The sequence below is a fragment of the Motacilla alba genome, chromosome 7 (genome assembly GCF_015832195.1).
Source record: "Motacilla alba alba isolate MOTALB_02 chromosome 7, Motacilla_alba_V1.0_pri, whole genome shotgun sequence".
Classification (NCBI taxonomy): domain Eukaryota; kingdom Metazoa; phylum Chordata; class Aves; order Passeriformes; family Motacillidae; genus Motacilla; species Motacilla alba.
The window spans coordinates 23,360,741-23,383,599 of NC_052022.1; the positions used below are offsets into that span (position 1 = coordinate 23,360,741).

The following is a 22,859-nucleotide window of genomic DNA, read 5'->3' on the forward strand; positions in this document are numbered from 1 at the left end:
GCATCTGAGATGTAGCCATTTTATTCCTTTAGGACAACATGCTCACATAGGACATCCTTTCTATAAGAGGGGACTCAGTCGGCTAATCCAAGTTCTTCAGAGACATTTAGAGCGCTGATAGCATTAAGTAAGGTCATTTCAGGCACCTGTTATGAATTTTGAAGCAACCTGATTTAATTAATCATAGACTGAAGCAATTTGGATTTGCTCAGTCAGATTGGCATGTATTTTCTCTGATTTCCTTGAAACGAGTTTGTTTGGAATTCAACAGATTCATAGCACTGCAGTCTGCCACCCTTTTGGCAAAGTACCAACATACTGCAATGCATGACAGGATGCAGATTTATCCCCATAAAAACATAACTGAGCTTCTAATCGCCATACAGAAAACAGATAAGAATCACATCATTTTAATACAACCAATATGCATATTCATTTTTAATTTAAAAATACTATTCAAATTAGGTTATTTCAACATTATTATGAACTAAATAAAAATATCAAAGTGTAGAGCCGTTTGACTAAGCCTTCCCTAATATGATGATTATTCCTGAGGGCTATTTCACTATTATCTGCCATTCAACCCAGTTTCCCAAAGCACTGATCCTCTGAAACTGCAGAGAAGCCAAAAGAAACTGCAGATACTGTGTCCTTGGAAAACTAGGGCAGCTGTCTTTCTGCAATTCTTCAGCTTCACCTCAGTTTAAGTCTGAGGTGCCCTTAAAAGAAATCACAACCCAAACTCCCTTTAAATGAATGGAACAGACCCGCAGTTGCAATCACGCCTCCTTATACAGCACTGATGTAGGCTGCCCTGACAGGCTGCATTCCCCTGAAAAAATACAGGAAAAACCTACCAAAGTGAATGGGGCTTACATGTACCCAGCTTGTAAGTGACACTACAAGACAGCTTTTGTTGAGCAAGCCAGTTCACTGGGGAAGTTTTGTGCACTGGCACACAATGCAACATGAAGAACAAACATCCAGGACCAGATGAACTAAAACCAGCTGAATGAGATGGACTCTGCAGGACAGCCAGTATCTCTCTTACCACAGAACATTTTAGCACCTAGCAGCACTTAAATTTAATGGAAAATTGAGGTAATTTACTTTGTCTTTTAAACACAAAAGGACTTTCTCCTTGAAAAACTCTTCTGGATAAATGAAGACCTCATGTCCCTATACTTTCAATGTATGAAATTATTACCATTAATAATTCCCTCACTTCTCATATGTATGTCTGGCCTGCTGGGTTCAGCAAAAAAAAAAAGTGGTGGTCATCACTCAGTATTTTTCAGTTTAAAAAAAATCATAATAATCTTGTTCTTAAATAGAAAGTTGAAACTTTAGAAAGGCAGTTTTAATTGAACTGAGCCGAGGACCACTTTCTGTAAATGAGTCAGTTTATGAAGTCTGCTCATTTTGACAGCTGTAGAACCATACTAAATACCTGGGAAAGTTATCATAATGAGTACCAGTATATTAAAAATTCCAATAAGATATTTTCTATGTCTCCTTTAGAAAAAAAGATAAATAATAATTTAATATAAATAAATAAATATATAAATTGATTATATAGATAAAGTATTGTCTGGAGAGATTAACTGTGTAGCTTGGGTTTGTTGTCTGCCCTACAATATTGCTGGTTAAAACAAGTAGTTTAACAACTCCCTTCACTCAGTGAAGGGGCAGTATGAGAAACAACCTCACCTGCTTTCAATGTATCTACAATTATTTAATCAGAATATAATCTTACTATTTCTGTATTTTGCACACATTTTTAGGCTTTCATGCCCATTGGTCTACTGAGCATGTCAGGTATCTCCTTTAATTTCATTGATTTCAGGGAAAAATTTACTGGTTAATCAGACTTGGTAAAAGATGAACAAAAATGGTTTATCTTAGAATAACTTAATCTTAGGTTTCCTCTTCTCAATTTCATATTTTTTAGATCTAGAATAAAATCGTTAAGAATTTTCTTTAAAAAATTTGCTCCTGAGATGGAAACTTGAGAAAGAGTAAAATTGACTGGACTTCTACAAAAAACACCACACATGCACGTAAATGAGTGTTTAGTTTGGCATCTCAAATTATTAAATATATGTTGTGCACGAGAAAATAACTACTTTAGAAAAGAGTATAGGTTTCATATGAAAGATAACTCAGAGAAAGGAAAAGCCTGCATAATGAATTCAATGTCAAATCCTACAAGCCAAGAGCTTACATCCTTCAAGACCAATGTGAAGAATACAGACCTCTAAAGCATATTCTGTCCTTAGTGGGTTAACCTGCACAGAACAGCCATTCTCAAATACATCACAAGAAAGATGTGAGTACCTCCTGAACCCAGAAAGAGACCCTTACAGAAAATTTCTGTAATCTTTGGAAATAAATTGAACCTTCAGCCAAGCAATTCTCTCCCATAACTGTAAATAAACACTTAAGATTGGCAGCAACAGAACTGTGAAATTATAGTTCCACATTAAGAAATCAGCAAAAAGGTAACTCAGTATTTTGGCTTTGGATATCTCTGAAGTCAGGCACACAAGCACTCGTCTGTCTACCCCTCCCAAACAGTTCCCATTAATTTGTTTCAGTCAGCATTGCTGGCTCCTGACAAGAAAAACTGACTAAGGAGACAAGTGTTCCTTACCAGAGCCAGGTTTGGATCAAGACTGAAACTTGAGAAGCAACGAAGAGCCAGAGCAGCTTTGTCACATAACCTTCTATTTTCATATATGAAACAGAGTGACAAATATCGGCACAGAAATACATCTTGCAACCTCATATCCACTTGTTGAGGAAGACAGATAGCCTTGCTTTTCTTTTACAGAGGAGTGGACACCATCCATCCATAACAACTCACATATAAAGAAGAGCACAAAACAGAAACCACATCTGACATTACTGGCTGTGAATCCAAACAGAGAGATCGCAAAACAGCATAACAAACTCTGATCATTTCAATCACTTTGAAATCTCAGTATGAAAAAGACAATATGCTTAATCTTAATTAAGACTAATATTCAATCCTCAGTCCCCAGGGGCTTTATAAACAGAGATAGAGGTGTGATTGTCCCAATCTACTCAGTGCTTGTCAGGTTGCACCCACAGGAGCACTGTGTACAGTTCTAGTCCCTACAAACCAAGAAAGATGTGGACAGAGTGGAGAGGTCCAAAGAAGGACCTTAATGGTGATCAAAGGTCTGGAGAACCTGCCTTATGCAGAAAGACTGAAGGAGTTGGAATTTTCTCCCTGGAAAGGAGAAGGCTTAGGTGGAAACTCATAACCGAATTTCTGTAATTAAAGAACAGTCACAAAGAGAATGGAGGCCCACTCTCCATGAGGATCCATATGGAGAGGACAAGGTGAAGTACAAGAAGTACACTGGGATAAACTTCATCCTGACATGAGAAAAAAATACAGTGAGATGAAGAATTCACTGCAACAACCTCCCCAGAACATGATGGAATCCTCATGCTGGAGGTTTCAAGATGTGGACAAGCTGCTAGATATTCTCCTCATGACTCCCCTTCCCAGGAAAGCTTGGACCAGTCTCTCAAGATTCCTTCTAACCTGGGCTCTGATACAATTAACCAGTTTTGCAAGAATATGTTGTGATAAAAGTTTTAAGTATGCACATATAAGCTGATGATACCAAAAAGACATTAAAAAAAAAAATCAATGTAGTGACATAAATGTGTCACAAGCATGCTGAATTAACATAACACAATTATTTCAGAGAATTTAGCTCTTGTTCCCCTCTTATCAAAATAGACACATGAAATTATAATTTCCACAACTCTACTTGTGCAGTGTTTGTTGCTTAAGCAACTTCCAGATCACAGATGCTACACATAGCACAGTCCACCAAAGATCAAGTTTTATCTAGTAATAGATGGATGTATATATACAGTTCTAGAGCATAAAAATACTATAAAGAAATCTCATTAAATCTAAACTCATTAAGTCAATCAACAAGGAAAAGTGGCCATCTATACTGCTAACAGCCACTCGCCAAAATCCCTGTGGACTATACATTAAATGAGTTCATTCTTTGTAGAGAATTCTAAAAGATGGAAAAGCCATTGTTCTTATTACTAAATGATCACAACTCAAAATACTGTGACTAAAAATATTCAAGATATGAAAATTCCAAGATCGATTCAGTTGAGAGGCTTTTTAAATACCTCCATTGTTCCATGTACTCTCACTCACTGTGAAAGTGACATAGGAAATACATTTCTGTAATCAAATAAAATTATTATATAATATCAGGGTTTGGAAAGGTGAATATGAAATAATTTCATATCTTCAGATGCTGAAACATGAGGGGAAACAAAAAGACACCCCCCATACAATTTGTCAGGTTCTCTCATATAATATTGACAAAAAAGTGCTTTTGTACTGTAACAGTTTTGATAGCACATAACATTAGATGTTCTGTGCTCCTCTTCCTCAGAGAGGCTTTTTTTGTAGCAGAATAGACAGTAATACTCACCTGGGAATGGTCTTATTACCGTTTTGCATAGGCCTTGTGTCTTATTATGACATATATTCCTTAGTTTTCCAAACAGAAATTCAAAATCCAAATCCTTTATTCATCCCTGTACTTTTCATTTTTGTGTTGTCTATCCAGAAGAAATTTAGCTTACCAAAATAAAGTTATTATCAATTCTCAGTATATTACATTACTCAGACACATGCTCTTTCATCTTCCCTACCTCACTTCATGTGAACTTGATTATTGCAATATTGGCTATAGTTTTACTTAAATCATCTCCTCTCTGTTACATGTTAACATAAAGCAACGTAACATCATTTCCTCTCTGTCACATGATAAGATAAAAAGACAGATCATAATAAATTCTCAGCCAAGAGGTCTACACCTGCTTTAAACCATTTTCTGTGCAGTGGAGAGTTAGCAGCACTGGCACTTAAATAAGAAAGAAAAAGGCATTATAAAAAAATTGTGTTAAATACTACTGGCCCAGGAAATGAAAAGACCAGCTCATTAATACACGACTCTACCTTAAAATATGGACATAGCTTCCTGCTCAGACATCTTCAAATAATAAATCAAGTGCATGTTGCTAAGACTATTTCAAAGATTTCTTCTCAGTAATACATAGAGGCCAAGGGTTTACTTGTCAATACTGTTAAAACAAAGCTAGTAGATAGAATTTTTATAGAGAAGCTTCTAAAATTATCATTAATTAAACTTGACCTGAAATGAAAAAAAAACTGTAAAAATGGAAGCCCTCTTTCCGCTTTATACCTTCTCTAAATGTGTTGTTATTTTTCTTTTTGTTCCTTGCCTGGGCAGAGGTCATACTTAAGCACCCTTAACCACCTTGCTGAAGAAAATACTAATGTGCAAGTTACCAAGAGCAGCTTTATTTACGTCATTTAAATCTATATCAAATGAAGTGAATTCTGCCACCGTATTTTACTTTTTATATATATTTTATATAATTATATATTATTTTGTAGTTTCTTAGGGGTTTTTTCTCAACTTTTTTGTAAGAACAAAACACTTAATGCTTTAACAAAATTTCCCCTTATCTTGATTGACTTGAGGATCTTTCCATCAGGACAGACAAGGAAAAAAAAACAGATAAATGCTAATTACAGCTCTGGTTCTCTTTGTTAGCTAGAAGTTTGGGAATCAGAGCTTAATAAAGTAGCCACAGAATGAAAATCCTGCTCATCTGACATTAAAACTTTCAAAGGGGTAAGGGTAAAATATTTAAGAAAGTTTTCCCATAATAACCACAGGCAAAAATCTTAATTATGCTGAAACTGAGATCTACTTTGTCTTATTCTTTTTCTATCATGAATCTTCATTCTGAAACAGATACAGTTGTTTGAAAAATTCCAATTACATTATCCCTTAGTGCCTCTTGATCTTATGCAGACTGCTCTCGTAGTTAACATTTACAAGAGAGCAACAGCCTCTTCATCTATAAAACATCCAAGTTTTAACAACATTATGTATGAAGGTGAAGTTCACTATGCCACGGGGGAACTGAAAATCAGAATGTATCTTAGCAGTAGCTACATGAAATTCTGCATGCTTGCTTTTATGTCTGGATTTACAGAAGCTGTGACAATTTTAAAATCAGTTAATGATCTGGTACAAAAGATCATTCCCTGAGATGATTCTGCAGCCCTACTGTCCCGAAAGAATGGCTTTCTTTCCAGGTACAAGTATCCACAGAGAGGCAAAAACATCTTCTGCCTTACAAACCACACCAGGAGCACACAGTGAGAAACAGCCTGGTTTTTACATCAGTAAGAGCAGACTTATTTTTTCCCCATCCTTGTCAAACTCCAGCTTCTTTAAAAATGTCTATCAGCCAAGTGTGATGATGCCTATTGTAATTCCAGATGACTTCCAAGTCATAAGATTTGAGAAATAGGTAATTTATTGCAGATGAACTACATTCCAGTCTTGTCTAGATAGTACAGTTACTATGTTTACATCAATTCATCAACACCCATGCAAATTGAAATACGTTTTGAAGGTTAAGAGAGTGAGCAAAATCATGAGAGTTTATTCTTCAACTCGATACTACTTCCCTTTCTCCTTGAGTGGAGACAAACAGAACTGTCATGCAAACTCATCAATTGAGTTTAGAAACCATTAACTCAACCTACAAGGTCATCAAGATAAGAACAAAATCAATAGGATTGTCCTTCAGAGCTCTTTTCAGATACGGCTAATAAGTCTCCACAGCACAGCCTTACACACGGGCTCATTTTTAGCCAAATATTTACCCTGGTTGCAGTGCAACTTCTGGTTTGCTTTACAAGCTGTGAGCGTTCTGGTTGTGACTATAGCACCGCTTCTTACATCTGGTGGGGCCGCACTGCTGTAAGGCTGTGCTTAGTGTTCCTAACATCCCCATCAAGGCTGGGTAATGCACAGCTTGCTGAGGAGAATGAGAAAATAATGCTCAAATAATGGAAGACGGCATCTGGGTATTATAATTATGCCCAACCATCTAAGCCAGAATGAAAATCTACATTAGGGTTGATGTTAACTCATTAAACAGAAGTGCAGAAATTAACTCTCTTGGCCTGCAGCCAGTGATGACCCCTCTATTGCACAGCCTGAAGGAAGGCCTGCACTCTGAACACACCAAAACTTGCTGCATGGAGGAGTGGTGGGAGAGGTCTCATCACCTGACAATGACAAGCCCTGGCACAACTCATGCTTAGATGTGGAACTTTTAAGGCTCTTTGCAAAGCAGTCCCTCCACCCCCTTGTCAATCCTTCTGCCACTAAAAGCGAGCAGCAACTGATTTTCTCAGAAGCAGATCACACATTTTATGCCACCCCTGGCATGGGAAATTTCTGTCCCATGGCCACCCTATCACAAACCTTTTAATGTTGAAAATACAAACGAGCTCTGCAAACAGGAGCTGCTTCCCTTTAATAAAGTCAGAGCAGTGGTACTGCCTATAAAGGGACTAAGTACCAGCAATGAGAGCAGTGTGCCTGCTCATCATGTGCACACCCTGAAACTGCCACTGCTGAGCTAAGCTTAATGACACACCAGAGAAAACATTTGAGAAGTAGACAGAAGCACCTGTCATGGATGAAAATTGGCCTACCTAGCTCCTATTTTCAGCAATTTGGTGCTTAACTGCTATATTTGGAAAAGACAGGAGAAAAAAAAACAAACCAGTTTGTGTTTGGGAGCCATGCAGAACATTAAAATACCTATTCAAAACAAATGATTCAGAGAAAAAAATCAGCTCACAGGAGTGGATACACAGGTTTCCTTTGGCAGCATGGGAAAACCAGGGTTATCATCTAGGTACAGGTCATTTCACCTGTGCAGAGAAGCTTTGCAATCTGCAGCACCTGAATAAATGCATAACAGCCTTTATTTAACATACTAAACAAGGAAGGCTGTCACTGCTTCACAAATGCAGCTAAGGTCCACCTTAGCCATTCCTCATCATAAAAAAGCACCACAAAAATGGTCAGCAAAACCAGTACATCTGCTGAAGCCATCTTTGTTCACAAGGAGTGCTGTCTGGAGGGAGTTTTTCTGATAGCATGTGAGTCTGCAACTCCTGCAAGATGCTGACAACAGCCAAGTCATTCTCAGCTGACAAAAGTGGAAATAATTTCCAGGCTTGCCAAGGGCCATAAAGGTCATTAATGAGGCTGAAAAAAACCCAAACATCCAAAGCCCCACCACAATGCCACAAGCATGAGACACAGACACACTCAAATTTGTTACACATAAAGCCCCCTACCACACTAAAATACATCTTGTACCTTGATGTTTTTACTTCCTCAAACCTTCCTTGCAATTCCCTCCTGTACACAGGAGAGAAGAACTGCAATTAAAAAATTCTCAAAATATCTCTAAGCAATTCTAAGGGCATTCGCTATGACAGTGATATGGAGCATATAATGTCACAGATAGAATATTTTATGTGCACTTGTTTAGCTTACATATGAACGACTGAAAAGTAGTTACCAAATAATTTTTCTTGGTTGGAAGAGAAATAAAATTATGTTTTATTTATGGCTACAACATTCAATTGGCAAGTAAACCTGTTTATTTTGAGGTTACCCTCAAAAGCAGCATTATTTACAGGAATCAAACGCTTGGGCCTTTGACTTTGAAAACACTTCCAGATGTTCCTTCAAAAGTGATTTTTTTTTAGTAGTTCATGCTAATGTTACAAAAATTATCATATTTTAAATAGCTGAAAGCAAAATGCCACATTATTTTATGAAAGACAACCAGGTATTGCATTTCTCTTTCAACTGCTTCAACTAGCCTGTCTCTCCACTCCTGCTAGACTGTTATCCTGAATTTTGCATATTCCAAAGCAAAATTCCAAACTTCCTCTGCTTGGTCATAACAGGATACAAACTGAAATAAGAACCAAATAATTTATGCCATTTTTTATGAATGTACACAACTCCAATCACAATTCCCTGAAATAATTCATAATACACTAGGATGGCTAGTGCATCGCTTCTCTGCCCACCTTGGTTTTGTACTCTCAAATTATTAAATTATTTTTAGTTATTTTGTTAACGCTACATGTCCATATCAAAGCACTATATCAAAGCATATACATCCCTGTAAAAATGATAAAATTAAAGACAGCTGATATAGCCTATTAGACAAAAGACTAATAACCAAATAATTTCTGACAAAAAAACCAAATCATGCTTTGAACGACATTTTTAATGTAGTAAATAATAGATAAGGAACTTCTTTATTCTTAAAAGCCCAGTTATGAAGAAACAGGCTTTGAATAAGTTCCATATGCCCATAAAATGCATGCAGGACTTGATTTTTTTTTTCTGTAATGATTTATTCTACTTATTTTTAATACCTCCTTGGGATATTTTCTTGTAGCCACTTATTTTGTTGAGTAACATTCATGTACTTTAAATGTTTTTACTCTCAGACGTTGCTTAGGATTTACTTCTCTTTTCTGTTTTTTTCATTATTGAAGTATTTTTAAGCATTTCAGAAGTTTCCTGAGGTACAATCTTTACCTCCTCCTATAAAAATAGCAGCGCTTTTTCTTATCCTTGTCTTTTCTATACTACCTTAATCTCTTAACATTTGGAACAACTGTGTTCTTCCTAGAACTGCTTAGATTTTATTTGCTTTTGGTTTATGAAATTTATTAGGTGTGAAATGTTTTATTGCCTTATTTACTGGCTTCAGTGTCCTATTCTGGGAAAGCAGGCAGATCAGCTACAGGCACCCCTAAAGACAACAATGTTAATGACTCCAGCTGATGTTCCTACTTGTCCAGCCAATGGAAATGTGAGCACTGTTCCTGCAAGCAGCAAACTTCCTGAAGCACTGCCCCAGCACACTCCAAGTCCACTGCCTGGTGTGAAGCCAGACATACACCCTGGCCTGTTGCACATAACTGCATGACACATTCTGATCATCACTTACCAAAGGAAAAAAAAAAAGTAATTTATATTTTTCATAAGCAGGACTACTCAACATAAAACCTAAATTTCCCTCACATTGAAATATTAAATTGGTCATTCAATTATCAAATAAAGAAAAGGGAAATTAGGCAATGTAGTATCTATGACCAGGAAATTCAATTTCCCTCTTGAACACAGAAAAATAGGTTCAAGACCTGAAGAAAAGTATTGTGCTACTATCTCCTGCTAATTACTGTGCCACCCCAGTGCCACAGAGCCCTATCAGCAGTCACTCCAACATCCTTGACAATCTATCACAGGCACTTGCATTTCATTTGTCTATGGTATATTGACCAAATAAATATGTAACACCATCCAAACACATCCAGAGCACAACTCAGTCTAACAGCATTAGAGAGATGAAAAGAAGCAGACAGGGTACAAGGACACTGATTATGATCATTACAAATCTGTGTTAAAAACTCCAAATTTAAATAAATTATATTTTTGTTGAAGTATAATGGAAGTTTGAGATTTAGTAAGCATAGTTTGGACTCTCTGCATTTGACATTGAGGACCTGGAAACCTGCGTGTTTGCAACATGCACCACAACTTGAGATGGGAAGAGATCAGAGAGCTCCTGGCTCCCTATCTCCTCCTTCATAGCCTGTTAGACTGCACATTCATTTTCTGAGGGTGGTTCCTTGACTCATTCTTTCCTTTCAAAACCAAATGCCCTCATGGCTGAGCTGTATTTGCAAGGCATGGAAAGAAAACAGCAACTTTTCTAAGGAAAACCACCAAATTTTATAGCTGTCTCGTTAACATATCAGCTATATCATGGTTGGTCCAATTAAAAAAAAAGACAGCCCTGCCTAAATCAAAGACTTTCGTACAGGAAAAATAAATATTAAATTTTATATTTAATACAGCAAAACAAATTAATGTTCAGGAAGATCCTATTTTTGTTTTGTTCATATATTAGACATTTTTCTACTGTGATAGAATCAAGTGTTGCCAAAAAAGCACTCACTTTCATGAGAAACATGAAGAAAATCATTTAAGTTTAGGGGAGCATTTTTTCCTAGACCTCTCTATTCTTCTAGTTTGCACTACTGGCCTAATGTTTCAAAGTCAGATTAAAAATTTTGGGAATAAGTCCTTTCCATAATTCTGCACAAGTCTAGCACAATAGAACTGTAGCAAACAATCATTCATGTCATTATGGTAACACAAAAGACAACAATCTCCAAATAAAATGCATCTCATTTGTAAAAATGAACATGACTAATCCTATGCCAAGACAAGACCAAAGATGTTTTTTTTAAAAACAACAACTACAAAAAACTAGTGCATAATCTAAAATCTTGTTTAAATTTTCTTTTTGCTACAAGGCTATATTGAACAATTAAGTGGTTGTTTGGTTTTTTTACATTATGAAATCAAGACTTAGAGTACCTATGAATTTAAGATTCCCTTACTGGACATTAGTTCCAGGCAGGTATTTTTCATTACATTTCAGCATATCAATTCTTTTTTTTTTCCAAGGCATGTCATTAAACCTTTATGCTCCACATCCCCTCCAATTCTTATTACCATTTTCAGACCCTATGGTGAGTCTGACAAAAAGCAGTGTAGATTTGACAACCATAAGCACAGGAATCTAGCAAGAAATTACTATGCAAATGTGTCTGGGACAAGATAACATTAATACATATTTGCTGATGGGCCTTTTGCTCCAGTAGGTGGCACATTTATAATGAAAATTTAACAGTAGTTTAAACCAAAGATCAGGAGCCTCAGATGTATGTGCCACTGAGAGATGATGAAAGAGGAAAAACACTTCCATGTGTTGTCATTTTAGAGGAACCAATCCAAGCTCACCAAGTTTGTGAAAAGTTGGAAGAAAAATATATTCATCTTTCTATAAATGCTTTATTTACCAAAAAAAAGGCATTTTTTTTCTCAGCAGTTACTAGCAACCTCAATTAAAAAGGCCCATAAAAAATAACAGTTGTTTACAATTTAGACTTTAGTTAATTTTGCAGCTAAAGGAATGTAAGCCACAGGAAAGTACACCACATTTTTACTTCACTGTAGAGAAAAATTAATTATAAACCCTGATACTAAAAGAAAAATCTAAGAGAAGGGGAGAAAATACCACCACATGACTATGTAAAATTGAATCAAAAGAGTGTAAGATGATGTTTCAGGGGAAAAAAAAAAAGTAACTAACCTGAGGTAACTCCTTGACTTCAGAAGGGGAACACAGAGAGAAGGTTACACAGCAGGAGAAAAAGCAGGCAGTTCAGGAGTGACCAACTTTGCCAGACATCCAGTGATAAGCAAAAGACAATTCTACTTCTGTGTTAGTTTGAGCATTTTCACTTTAGATACTGCTACAAAATAATGTTCTTCTTTAATTCAAGCCATGTTATTTTTGGATTTATTCATGGGCAGCACTCTCAAAATCTTGAATACAGGTACACATACCCTGACCCAGAAGTGAGAAGAGCTTAGATTAAGGTCAAGTTTCAAGCAAACTGCAGAAATAAATTCCAAGCAATACTTAAATTCATAGAGCCTTTTCATTCCCACTTCTGTGGGAGAAAGTTTAGTATCAAGGAAAAAAAACCCATATTCTGGCAGCATACTCTCTGGAATCAGAAATGCAGAACACCAGCTTGCAAAGCATTAGAAAGATTAGTATTAGTATTATAGTCACAGGCTTAGGAGCAAGCCTGTTAACAGTACATCTTCTCAAGACAGTTTTGTGCAACCCAACTGCAAGCATTTAACCTCAAGTAAAAGACTAAAACAAGCAGGAACTGGTTGTCCTAATAAATTAGTATGCTTATGCTACGTTCCCACTCTTCCCCCAAAGTACAGAAAGAAGTCTTTGTGGATGGATGGATGTAGCTGCTGGGGACATGCTCCAAATGAGGTAAAGACATTCCAAGGATTATAATCTGAACATAACTCTGGGTGATATTGTCTCTAAACAACACAATGAAGTGAGAAAAAGACAATGGCTAATGAGCATGAGTGTCAGTACTAATGTATGCAAAAAACATGAAAACTCAACAAAATTATTTACATGGTTAGATTACAGACATTGTTGTCCCAAAACCTAGGTAAAACTGTAAGGAAACATCTGTTAGGTAAATCATATACACAGTGTCTTTACAGGCTGATTAGATTCTCTATTCCCCATCTTCTGTCTTCACTGAAGGTATGCTTTAGATCGATGAAAGCTTTTGAAACTACTACCAAGAAAATTAAGCAACATGATAAGCACACATCATGTACAGGAAATCAGATAAAGCTATGCAATTACAAACCCTACATCGATATTAAACTAAAATATGATGCATTTTTTCTTTTTGAATTGGTAAAATAACTTTGAGTGACAAAGTTCACTGCACATCCCAGATGGTACCAAGCAGTGGACACAGACTTGCTACATAGCTGCCTTCCAGTATTTAAAATACAGTACTAGGAACAGAGTCCAACCTCTAAAAAAGGAGCAAAACAAGTAGTCCATAAGCAAGGAATTTGAACTGGAAAATTACTCTCACTCTCTTTTCACAGAGAAAAGCTTGATCCTGCCAGTCGAAAATAACTAGAGGAGAGGAAAAGACAAGAGAAGTCCAGAAAATCTTGAGAAGTATCAGTATCATGCTTCTAACTTGATGCAAAGAAAAAGAGCTTTATGAAGTCACTCCTGCTTGAAAGAGTATTTGTTCCAGTTACAAGTATGTCGTGCAGACTTTAAACACCAGGACCCAACAGTCCACGACTGTGGAGGCAAAGTTGTTGTTCTGATTCATTGGCGAGTCACTGAGGCCACTGTTGTAAAATCATGTTATTAAAAAAGTAATGTTAACCTTTTCAAATATTACACAATCTCTGCTTGTAATTGCATCCTTAATACAAACTGTGTTGGACTTGAAATCAAGATTCCTTGCCATTTTATTAGGAGAATGTATCTAATCGTGGAGTTCTTTAATAGTAGAAAGGAAAAGGGACCTTCTAGCACATAATCAGGAAATTTCAATTGGCAGTAAGATGCAGTTCTTAACTGCAAGGGCAAAGGTTTATTTAAACAATTCAACAGCCTAACAAGTAAATTCATTACATCCTGAAGTCCTTAAATTGAACTTGAATGTGTCTCTAAATATTGTGTTCTAGTTCAATTGCAGATTTATTGGACTTAACAGCAAACACTTGCATATTTGGGAAAGCAATTTCTTCTCCCAAAGGAATTAATGCTAGAGACTATTTTGTCCAGTACTGTAGAATAGATAAGGCTTGGTGATTCCTTCAGTCCTCAGAGTCTGTGAGCCCCAGTGGATGCACTAATTCTGACTTTGCTTATACCAGAACTGTCATACTAGACCATACATGGCTTACAAATGCGTTGACTTCCAAATTTCTTGGTAACAAGTTAACTTTGATTAGTGTAACAATAATAATTTTCTCATTATTTTCAGTTAATTGATAGATGTCCCTTCAGACTTTGTTTTGTACTGGCAGCTGATTACTCCACACCACAGCAGTACCATCATGTTCCACTAGCATTCAGCAACAACATCAAAGGGAAAAGAAGAAAGGGGGAAAAAGAGTTTCTAAGTGATTATGGTTCCTCAAAGGCTCCTCCTCTGTGTGTCTGCACTGTTACTGGCTATTCTACCAACTATGCAACTCCTGAAACCTTGACTTGGCATAATAATTTCTCCTGACCCAAGAACTCTATTAAAAGTAGGCAGTAAACAACATGTTCATGCAATAGATGGCCTAGAAAATAATATACTGAGTAAAGGGATTTCAATTTCAGGCCAGGTAGCACAACAGCACAGCAGTTTCTGGCCATTTATCATCACTCAGCTGCCTACTAAAAGCTGTTATTTTGACATATTTTAGGGTATGTAATTTGTAGCTGCATGTACTTGACCACTCAAGACAGAATAAAAATTGCCATTTTTCATCCAGACTCCCATGTATTTCTAAACTCCTAGTGTTGTTCCAGCAGTTTGCTTTTGCCACAGAGGGGTCAGTGCTGAACGGGCATGGCAGAAGCTCCTTGAGAGGGACCAAGGCAGCTCCCCTGCGCACAGCGCACGGCTGGCGGTTCTGGGAATGATCACCCGGGCACGGGATGGATGAGACTCACAGACTGCTAATGTGCAACCAGCAGAAACAACACAGCCCTGCTCTCCACTCTGCAGATATTCAATTAATGAATGACAATTCCTGAGATTAGGATTCTTCTCTTGGTTATTTAAAGCAGTTAAAACAGCTTTGATGCATTGCATCAACCTTGCAAAGGGATGACTTGAAGCAGTCAGGGTAGTGTGCCATCTATCAAAGTAACACCAAGCTTCCAAATGAGGAAAGCAGTATAAAGTACAAATACTTCAAAAATACGGATAGCTTTATCTGCCCAATTCATCCACTGATTTCAAGTCTGGATAATCATAACAAGTATTTTTGAAGCAAAAATGTAAAAATTCGTAAAAGAACTGAATTTAATCTAAGGCAAAGTATGTGCCTGGCATTCCATCACCTACCAAGAATTTCAGCAAAAAAACAAACACATTAAGCTGAGATACCATGCAATAACTAATAACCAGAGTAGAAGTCTAATATACACTTAACCAAACAATATCAACTCAAATATTTTTTCCGCAAAGATAGTCTGAAAATTTCTGAAAAAATGTTGCCTTGTTTGTTTGGAGGAAGACTGAAAGAAAAGACAATTTTCCCTTGAAGGAGAAATACTTATTAGCTAGGGTGAATTATTAAAATGAGAAAATGTTTGCAACTGTTAAAATAAAAGGACAACAATATTTTTACTTGATTCTGCTAGATTTGTCCTTGTTCCTGTTGATAGCTATCAAGAACATATCTGGAACTATACCGCTTTCCGTTCATTAAAACCATGTTTAAAATACCCAAAACCTGAGGCTGTTTTCACAAAGATTTACTCCCCAGTCAATATCCTCCTGGTGTTTCAGCTTTGGCTTTTCTTAAAAAGTCTCATCCTTAACTCAGCAGCCAAAGTCACTGAGAAGCTTAAATCTTATTTTCAGAAGTAACCTGGGTACACAGGAGCTAAGTGCTGTTTGTGTTTCATTAAAAAGAGGTTACTACAATGATTACTTAATAGATTGATTTTTACTATTCAGAACCTTACTAGAGATGCATCAGGCTCAAATGGTACCACTAACCAACCTGGCCATGATACATGAATTGGAAATCCTAACAATAATCTTCTGTCCTTTCCAATTAGTCTGCTTTTTCTTGATGAAGTGATTTCTGTGACTCTTTATCCAGATGTGCCACTCTATAAAGCTTATGAATCTTCCTCACCTCTTTATTTTCTCCATGCTCCACCTAAGTCTAATCACCTGATAAAAAAAGCACCTCAATTTCTGCTCCTATTTAAATGCCCAGTCACAAAAACATTTCAGGATGTAATCATTGCAAGCACTCAAGGCTGAGCCAGAGGAGATGCACATGTGTGAAAATTCTGAATCCAGCTTGAGCAGAAAAACAGATGATTTTAAGAACTTCCTACATGCATTTCTAACCTCCCCTTCATCTCTCCACCCCTACTATGAAAAATCCTGAAGAAAACAGACCCTCAGGTGGAAGTTCCAAATCCAGGCATTGTGTTTCAACTTGTGCCATCACAGAATGCTTGAAACAAGCAAAAGGGAAACTCACACCAGAGACCTGCTCTGTCTTTTCTAGCTCGGTAAAAATATAAACAGTAACAATGTGAACAGCTAGCAAAAAACAAGCAAAAAAATCCAAAACAGAACACACCACAGTAATCTCAGAAGTCCCTTGACATGGAAACATCCTTTCATCACCTGAACACAGATGATCTGAACACAGACATCCTACACCATCCAGAGCAACCCATACACTAACAAGTGGCATTACCAAATGCATCATAACACAAAATTTTGCCCAAAGTCTGACAGTTTCACAAGTTGCTTAAAGTGAAGATTTTGTCCATTGAGTTTTCATAGTCATATCCCTTCCCTCAAGTAGGTCCTGTAGCTATATGAATTTTAAAGCCTCAAGCCTTAAGGAAGCTGTATCTCTCTATTCACAGCGTATTAAAAAGACTTCCTCATCTCCTCCCAAGATCTGCACTGCTCAGAGACACAAGCACTTCAGTGTAGGTCTTGAACCTACCCAAGGCTAAGGAATTCAGCCTTTCATATGCTGGTATCAATACAAAAGCATTCTTCTTGCACCTCTGGAGATCAAAACACACCCAGCTTTCCTCACTTCCAACTTAAAAATAATTTTAAAAAAACATCCTTACAGGAACAAAAAAGCATATGTGAAAGAGGGAAGTTACATAGTTTATTTTCCCTTCAGAGTCATGTTATGAGCACTGCTCAAAATCCAACAGAACAGAAAGCATATTAAAAAAAAAAAGACAATTTCTTGGCTGAACATTCTGGGTGAGACCTCCAGAACATCTCTGGCTCTTTAACCTACAGACAGGAAAAAAATAGAGCTTCTGTAGTAAAGCTTCAGCAGGGCTGCTACAGTGAACTACAGTTCTCAGTGCACTCAGCTCTTCTGGCAGGATTCATCAGTGACCTCCACACAAAAAAAAACAAATTTCAAAATTTCCACCGAGAGCCTAGCTAGACTTGGATCCCAGAGTCAAGTGACTAACATGGAATTGCTCACAACATAACACCTCCCCAATAATTTCTTTTCCTTTTAACTTCATGTCCTCTTCTTCAGAATCTCCTTGTAAAGTAATCTTGGCAGTAGAGAAGCTGCTGCCTCCTGAAAACTCCCAAAATGCAGAAGATCCCCATACTTTGACACCGATATCTTCCAAAGGAGAAGAAATTAAAATTACAATGCCATGTGATAACTGACAGTCTGATACAGAAATAGCTAGAGAATCGATACAGAAGCAATAGAGCTCCACACCAGGAAGTGAAGTAATTTTGTCCAGCACAACAAACACTCCAAATCTTGCCTCTCACTTGAACTACCAACATGAAATGGCAGGAGGGGAAACATGCAGCAATAAAGACACTTGGAGAAGATGCAAGGTCTTTAAGGGTAAAAGGACCTTGCAAAAGCCATCTTCAAACAAAGAATCAACCAGATTGAAATTTGACAAGCTTATATTCATAATGATACAAAGAATTACCAAAAGTAAAAGGACAAAGAAAGGCATTACAGCTCAAGCACTTAGAGAAATAAAACAATTTTTATATGCCATGGTAGCAATATGTCACACACATTGTTTTCCAAATGTTCATAATATTTTCTGCCTGTAGCCTTTAAACACACACTGAAGAGTAGCAAGCAAATTTACTCAAAGGTCCTAAAATGACAACAGTATATATTTAAGCTGCCAGTGTGCATCTCTTGCATGACTACACAAGCATCCAAACATGGTTTTGAAAAGGGAGCTTTGTTGCAGTGGGACTGCTGCACTTTCCAAGTGCTTGTGACAAAGGGCAGTCATCTCCATAGCTTCTACTGCTTATCCTTCATGATGATGGAGTAAGAAAAAACAGGTGCACAAGCTTAAATTTACTTCTCAACTTCTGGGAACTAGGACCTCCAGCTTTTTCTTATCCCAGGAAGGCATAACAGTAGGTAGAACAGGATCTCTCCTCAGCACTTAGAAGAAACACTACCAGCTCTAGAGCCAACGACATCTTGCACAAAAAGAAAGCAACATCAAATTTTGCTCCTTGCAGACAGAGCTGAGTAAAGAAGCAAATATTGTATCATTAAAAAATGCTTATTTCAGGATCAAGTCAGAATTGTGGAGACCTAGCTTAAAAGCAATGCAATTTTAAATTGCCTATATTTGAGAGAGAATAATGTAGGCTAAAGAGAGTAACCCAAGTGAAGTGCACAATGTTAACCACCTTAACCTTTCATCAAGTATAGCTCCTAGTGAGGAAGAGTCACAAATATGGCATAGCTAGAAAAACAACAAAAACCTGCCAAGAACGAGACACAGGTTAAAAATAAGTTGGTTCATCAACTTATTAATTATATATATTAAAAAAGGTTTTACAAAGGTTTTAGTAACAACTTATTTTGACTTTTATAGATTCCTGAAGAAAGGGAAAAGCTCATAAGGTATTCTAAAGCTGCTATCTAAAAATCATCCTGAATGTTTAGGGTGCTTCGTATACATTTTTCAAGTGCATTTTGACCTTAATCATTAAATAGCACATAGAGAAAATTAGCATTGAGAGACAGCAATTTTACACGTCACGGGGGAAAAAAAAGAGCAAACAAAAAAATTATGAAATATAAAAAGGTGGCAATTAATTTATTAATTCCATGTCATGAATGACAAATGTTTTCTGAAATACTACAACAAAATAATTCCAAAATGCTATCAGCAATGTCAATAGTTGGGTCATTCGGGAGAACTTTCTTTTATTTGCATCTCCCTAGGATCCCCATGACAAACTGCATTTTTGTTGGGAGGCGTTGTTTTGGATTTTGTTTGTTTGTCTTTATCTCCAAAGAACACCTTAGCAGAAGCTATCAGCTTTGACAGAACACCAAAATTCTGGCACTGAACCATAAATTGACCATTACCATAAAAAGAACTGCTAAATGAGAAACTATGTGCTCAGTATAAAACTAATTTCATGCTTTCAAAAGCACACAGTGGCTTCTAGCAAGATAGTGGCCCTGGGACTTGCAAAGACAGATTGGCTAATACAAATGGTGTGTGCTCCTGATGCAGTCTGCTTAGCCAAGCTTTACATGTACTGGCAGTAAATGGAAATTCTCGAATCTTCTGTCAAACAAATACACACTTATCTATAACTTTGGAGCTGAAAGCTATAAAACAGCTGCCTCATAAATATATTTAGCAGGAAAAAGCATGAGCTGTCCTAGTTCCTCAGAAGAGGAAAAAAAAAAAAACACAGCAGTCTTTACATAGTAAGCACAGACATTTCCATAGCAAGCAAGAAAAAAAATAATAATTATTTTTCAACATATTTCCTTGTTTTATGAAAAAATACTATCAGCATACACAAATATTATATGAGGTCTCACCTCACCAACTCAATATTCGCATAACAGCAGTGCTTAATAAGTAACTCAGCTGAACTAATTATCTTTTGTTCTGCTATAAGTGAAATTCTCAATAAAACCCCTTTTTTTAAACACACAAGTACAAAGTCTGTTTAGTTTACGATAATACTTTCAAGCTTAAAGATTTGCTACTAGAACTTCACAGACTACCTTTAGCACACTATCTGTTCCCTCAAATAAAACTTGGTGCACTAAATCTCAAATTTAACTGGTTAGGGAGAAGCGACAGTAATTTTATACCCTTCTCAAAGCTGTCAGTGCAAATGAATTACTGGAAGCTGTTCTGGGCACGACAGATCATAACTTTTAATATTAACAATGACAGACATATCTACTATGTCAAAGCCAGTATACAATTTATTTCATTCTTTACTTTTTTAGTTTACCTGGAGAATCCGACAGCTCTTGCATTTCACACATCATTGTAACTATACCTTGAGATTTAACAAGCCAGAAAGCAAGCTCTGGTAAGAGGTATTTATTCACACTGCTAATAAGCTTCGTTCTACAACAATAACACAGCATCAGTGACATTCAAAAAACATTTAAAATGCATAGGAAGTCACCTACTGGAAAGATGCCCTCTGCAAACAGCAAGCAAGGAAAGGGAGCTTGCCACATATTTAGTTACTTCTAGTACTGAAATAAGAAGAGAATAAAAAGATGCCTTATATGCCTTGCCTTTTTTATTATCCTTTCCACTGGAATAACTAAAACAGAAATGCACTGCACATAGAAATAATGCCAAACATGTAAGCATCCACTCAATGTCGTAGCACAAAGCAATTCAGTGAAGTTTAATAATAAAAAACAGACTCACCTCTACTGGGAAGCCCACTCCACATTATGGCAATGCTATTTAAGCAGGTTAAACAGCAACCAAGTTACATAAACAAAACTTCCAGTATGTGACCAATATGATCTACGGTGCTACCGAGTGTTGGCTCCAGCCCTGATCATCTGTGTGACAGTTCACTGCTATACCAGAGCAGCCTCAAACCTTCCCAGATGCCGGCTTATTGCACTGCTCATTGAAAATCCTTCACACGCTGGCAACATTTTAGGGAAGGACAAGCACACTCTGAGTCATTTGTAAAGAAAGCAAAGCAATTTCAGTTCTGTATCTTCATGCGTACCGAAACACAGAGCCCTGTCAAACTAGAAGTCTGCCTGAATTTATGCTGAGAATCAGGCAACCCAAGCCTTCATTATCAATGCATGGAATCAGCTACAGAGATCAAATTCAAGCAAATCATAAAAAAATAAAAAGATATGATTATGAAAGGCTCTACAGCTTCAGCTCTAAACCACACAGAATGAGGAATCATCTATCTAGACTGTGTAAATGTTAAAAATAGCTCAAATAGCTCTGTCTTTCCTACAACGAACACGAGACAGAGGAGAATGAGCAGCCTGTATTGTGATGAGGTTCATTTTTGGGGGGGGGGGGGGGGGGGGGGGGGGGGGAGGCGTGTGGGCTGGGGGGGGAAATCCAGCAATAAAAATTAATGGTTCCTTACAGCTTTTCTAAATAAGATTAATTCAAAATCATGCAAATGAAACAAGTATTTTTTAACCATGTAACAGATGAAGTCTATTACATTTTAAAAACCAGGATATCCATTAAAAAGTATAATAAATATTTGGGTGAAAACATTTAGAATTCTGACCCAACAAAGACCTGCACAGTCTAGCAGATAAAACATTTTTACCAAAATAAAAATATCATTAAAGGCATGACAATGCATGACCAATTTCTTCATTCTTTCAAAACAACAGTAATTTTAAATTACTTACTATGAAAGACTTCCATGGCTTATTAAATTCATGCTATTTCTACTCCCACAGGGACTTCTCACAATGTACATCTTTTTTATCTTTTCAGGTACTTCATAGGTTTTCTTTCTTACCAGAAAGGTAAGCGAGCATGTGTTGCTGTGCATACTCACATCCAGAGATACACAGCATAAGACAGATGTAACCATAACTAGGCTTTGAAGAAATGGAAAGACATGGGAGTTTTTTATTATGTTACCTGTACAGTTATCCAAATATACTGCTGGGTCATGAGACAACGACCAGAGAAATTTTGACAGGATCTGATCCCAAATGAGAAAAATTACTATACAGAGAAGATACCAGTTTTCCTTTTACAAGGTAAAAACAATAAACAAACCCGACTTCATTATTTTGTTTCTTCCAGTAGTTTTAATACAGAAATCATGGCTAGAAATGCACACAAATAAAAATGTCTGAACTTATAGATCCCTTTTCATCTCAGCTGTCTACACCTCTAAACTGTGGATCAGATCCTTCAGTGAGACAGTGAAGAAATTCTTGCAGCAACATCAGCTCAGCTGATTTAAGACACTCTCCAGGCCTTGCCTGAAGTGGTTAAATGACAAGGGATATGCTCCCAACTGAAGCAGAAGTTGTGTCACTGCCACTCCTGCAGCCATTCTCAGCTTGAAACAGTGGCTGGTAAGCAGTTGTATTTTTGGTCCTAGAGTCTAAAACACCTGATTTTCTGATGTCTTAAATGCTGCTTTTTACTACAACATAACTGCCCTTGAAAAGAGGTTAAACTGTCCAGGAAGGCATTTGGCTACAAGAATATATCTATGCAAAGTAGCGGCAAAGGGTCCCAAATGTACTGCCCAATTTTATTTTGAAATCCTTCCACATTCCACCCAAAGGACTACTGCCTATAAACTATTTTTTCCATAATAGGTACATTATTGCTTAATGCCATTCGTGTGTTCCCCACCTCCAAAAGAATGGTGTCTAGAAATTAATAAT

The 22,859-nt window shown here is 36.9% G+C and overlaps 1 protein-coding gene across 11 annotated transcripts in view; it reads right to left on the bottom strand.

The window, feature by feature from the left end:
* The window catches only part of ZNF385B (zinc finger protein 385B), a 157,754-nt gene that overhangs the window by 97,671 nt on the left and 37,224 nt on the right, over nt 1-22,859 (bottom strand). For 2 of the 11 annotated variants that reach the window (XM_038141833.1, XM_038141832.1), the window contains exon 1: nt 20,881-21,491. The exons of the other annotated variants lie outside the window; for them this stretch is intronic. In XM_038141833.1, coding sequence (XP_037997761.1) covers nt 20,881-20,905 — 25 coding nt within the window. In that variant the 5' untranslated portion in view covers nt 20,906-21,491. Of the gene's footprint in view, nt 1-20,880; nt 21,492-22,859 lie in introns of those variants that run through there. 11 annotated transcript variants of the gene reach the window in all.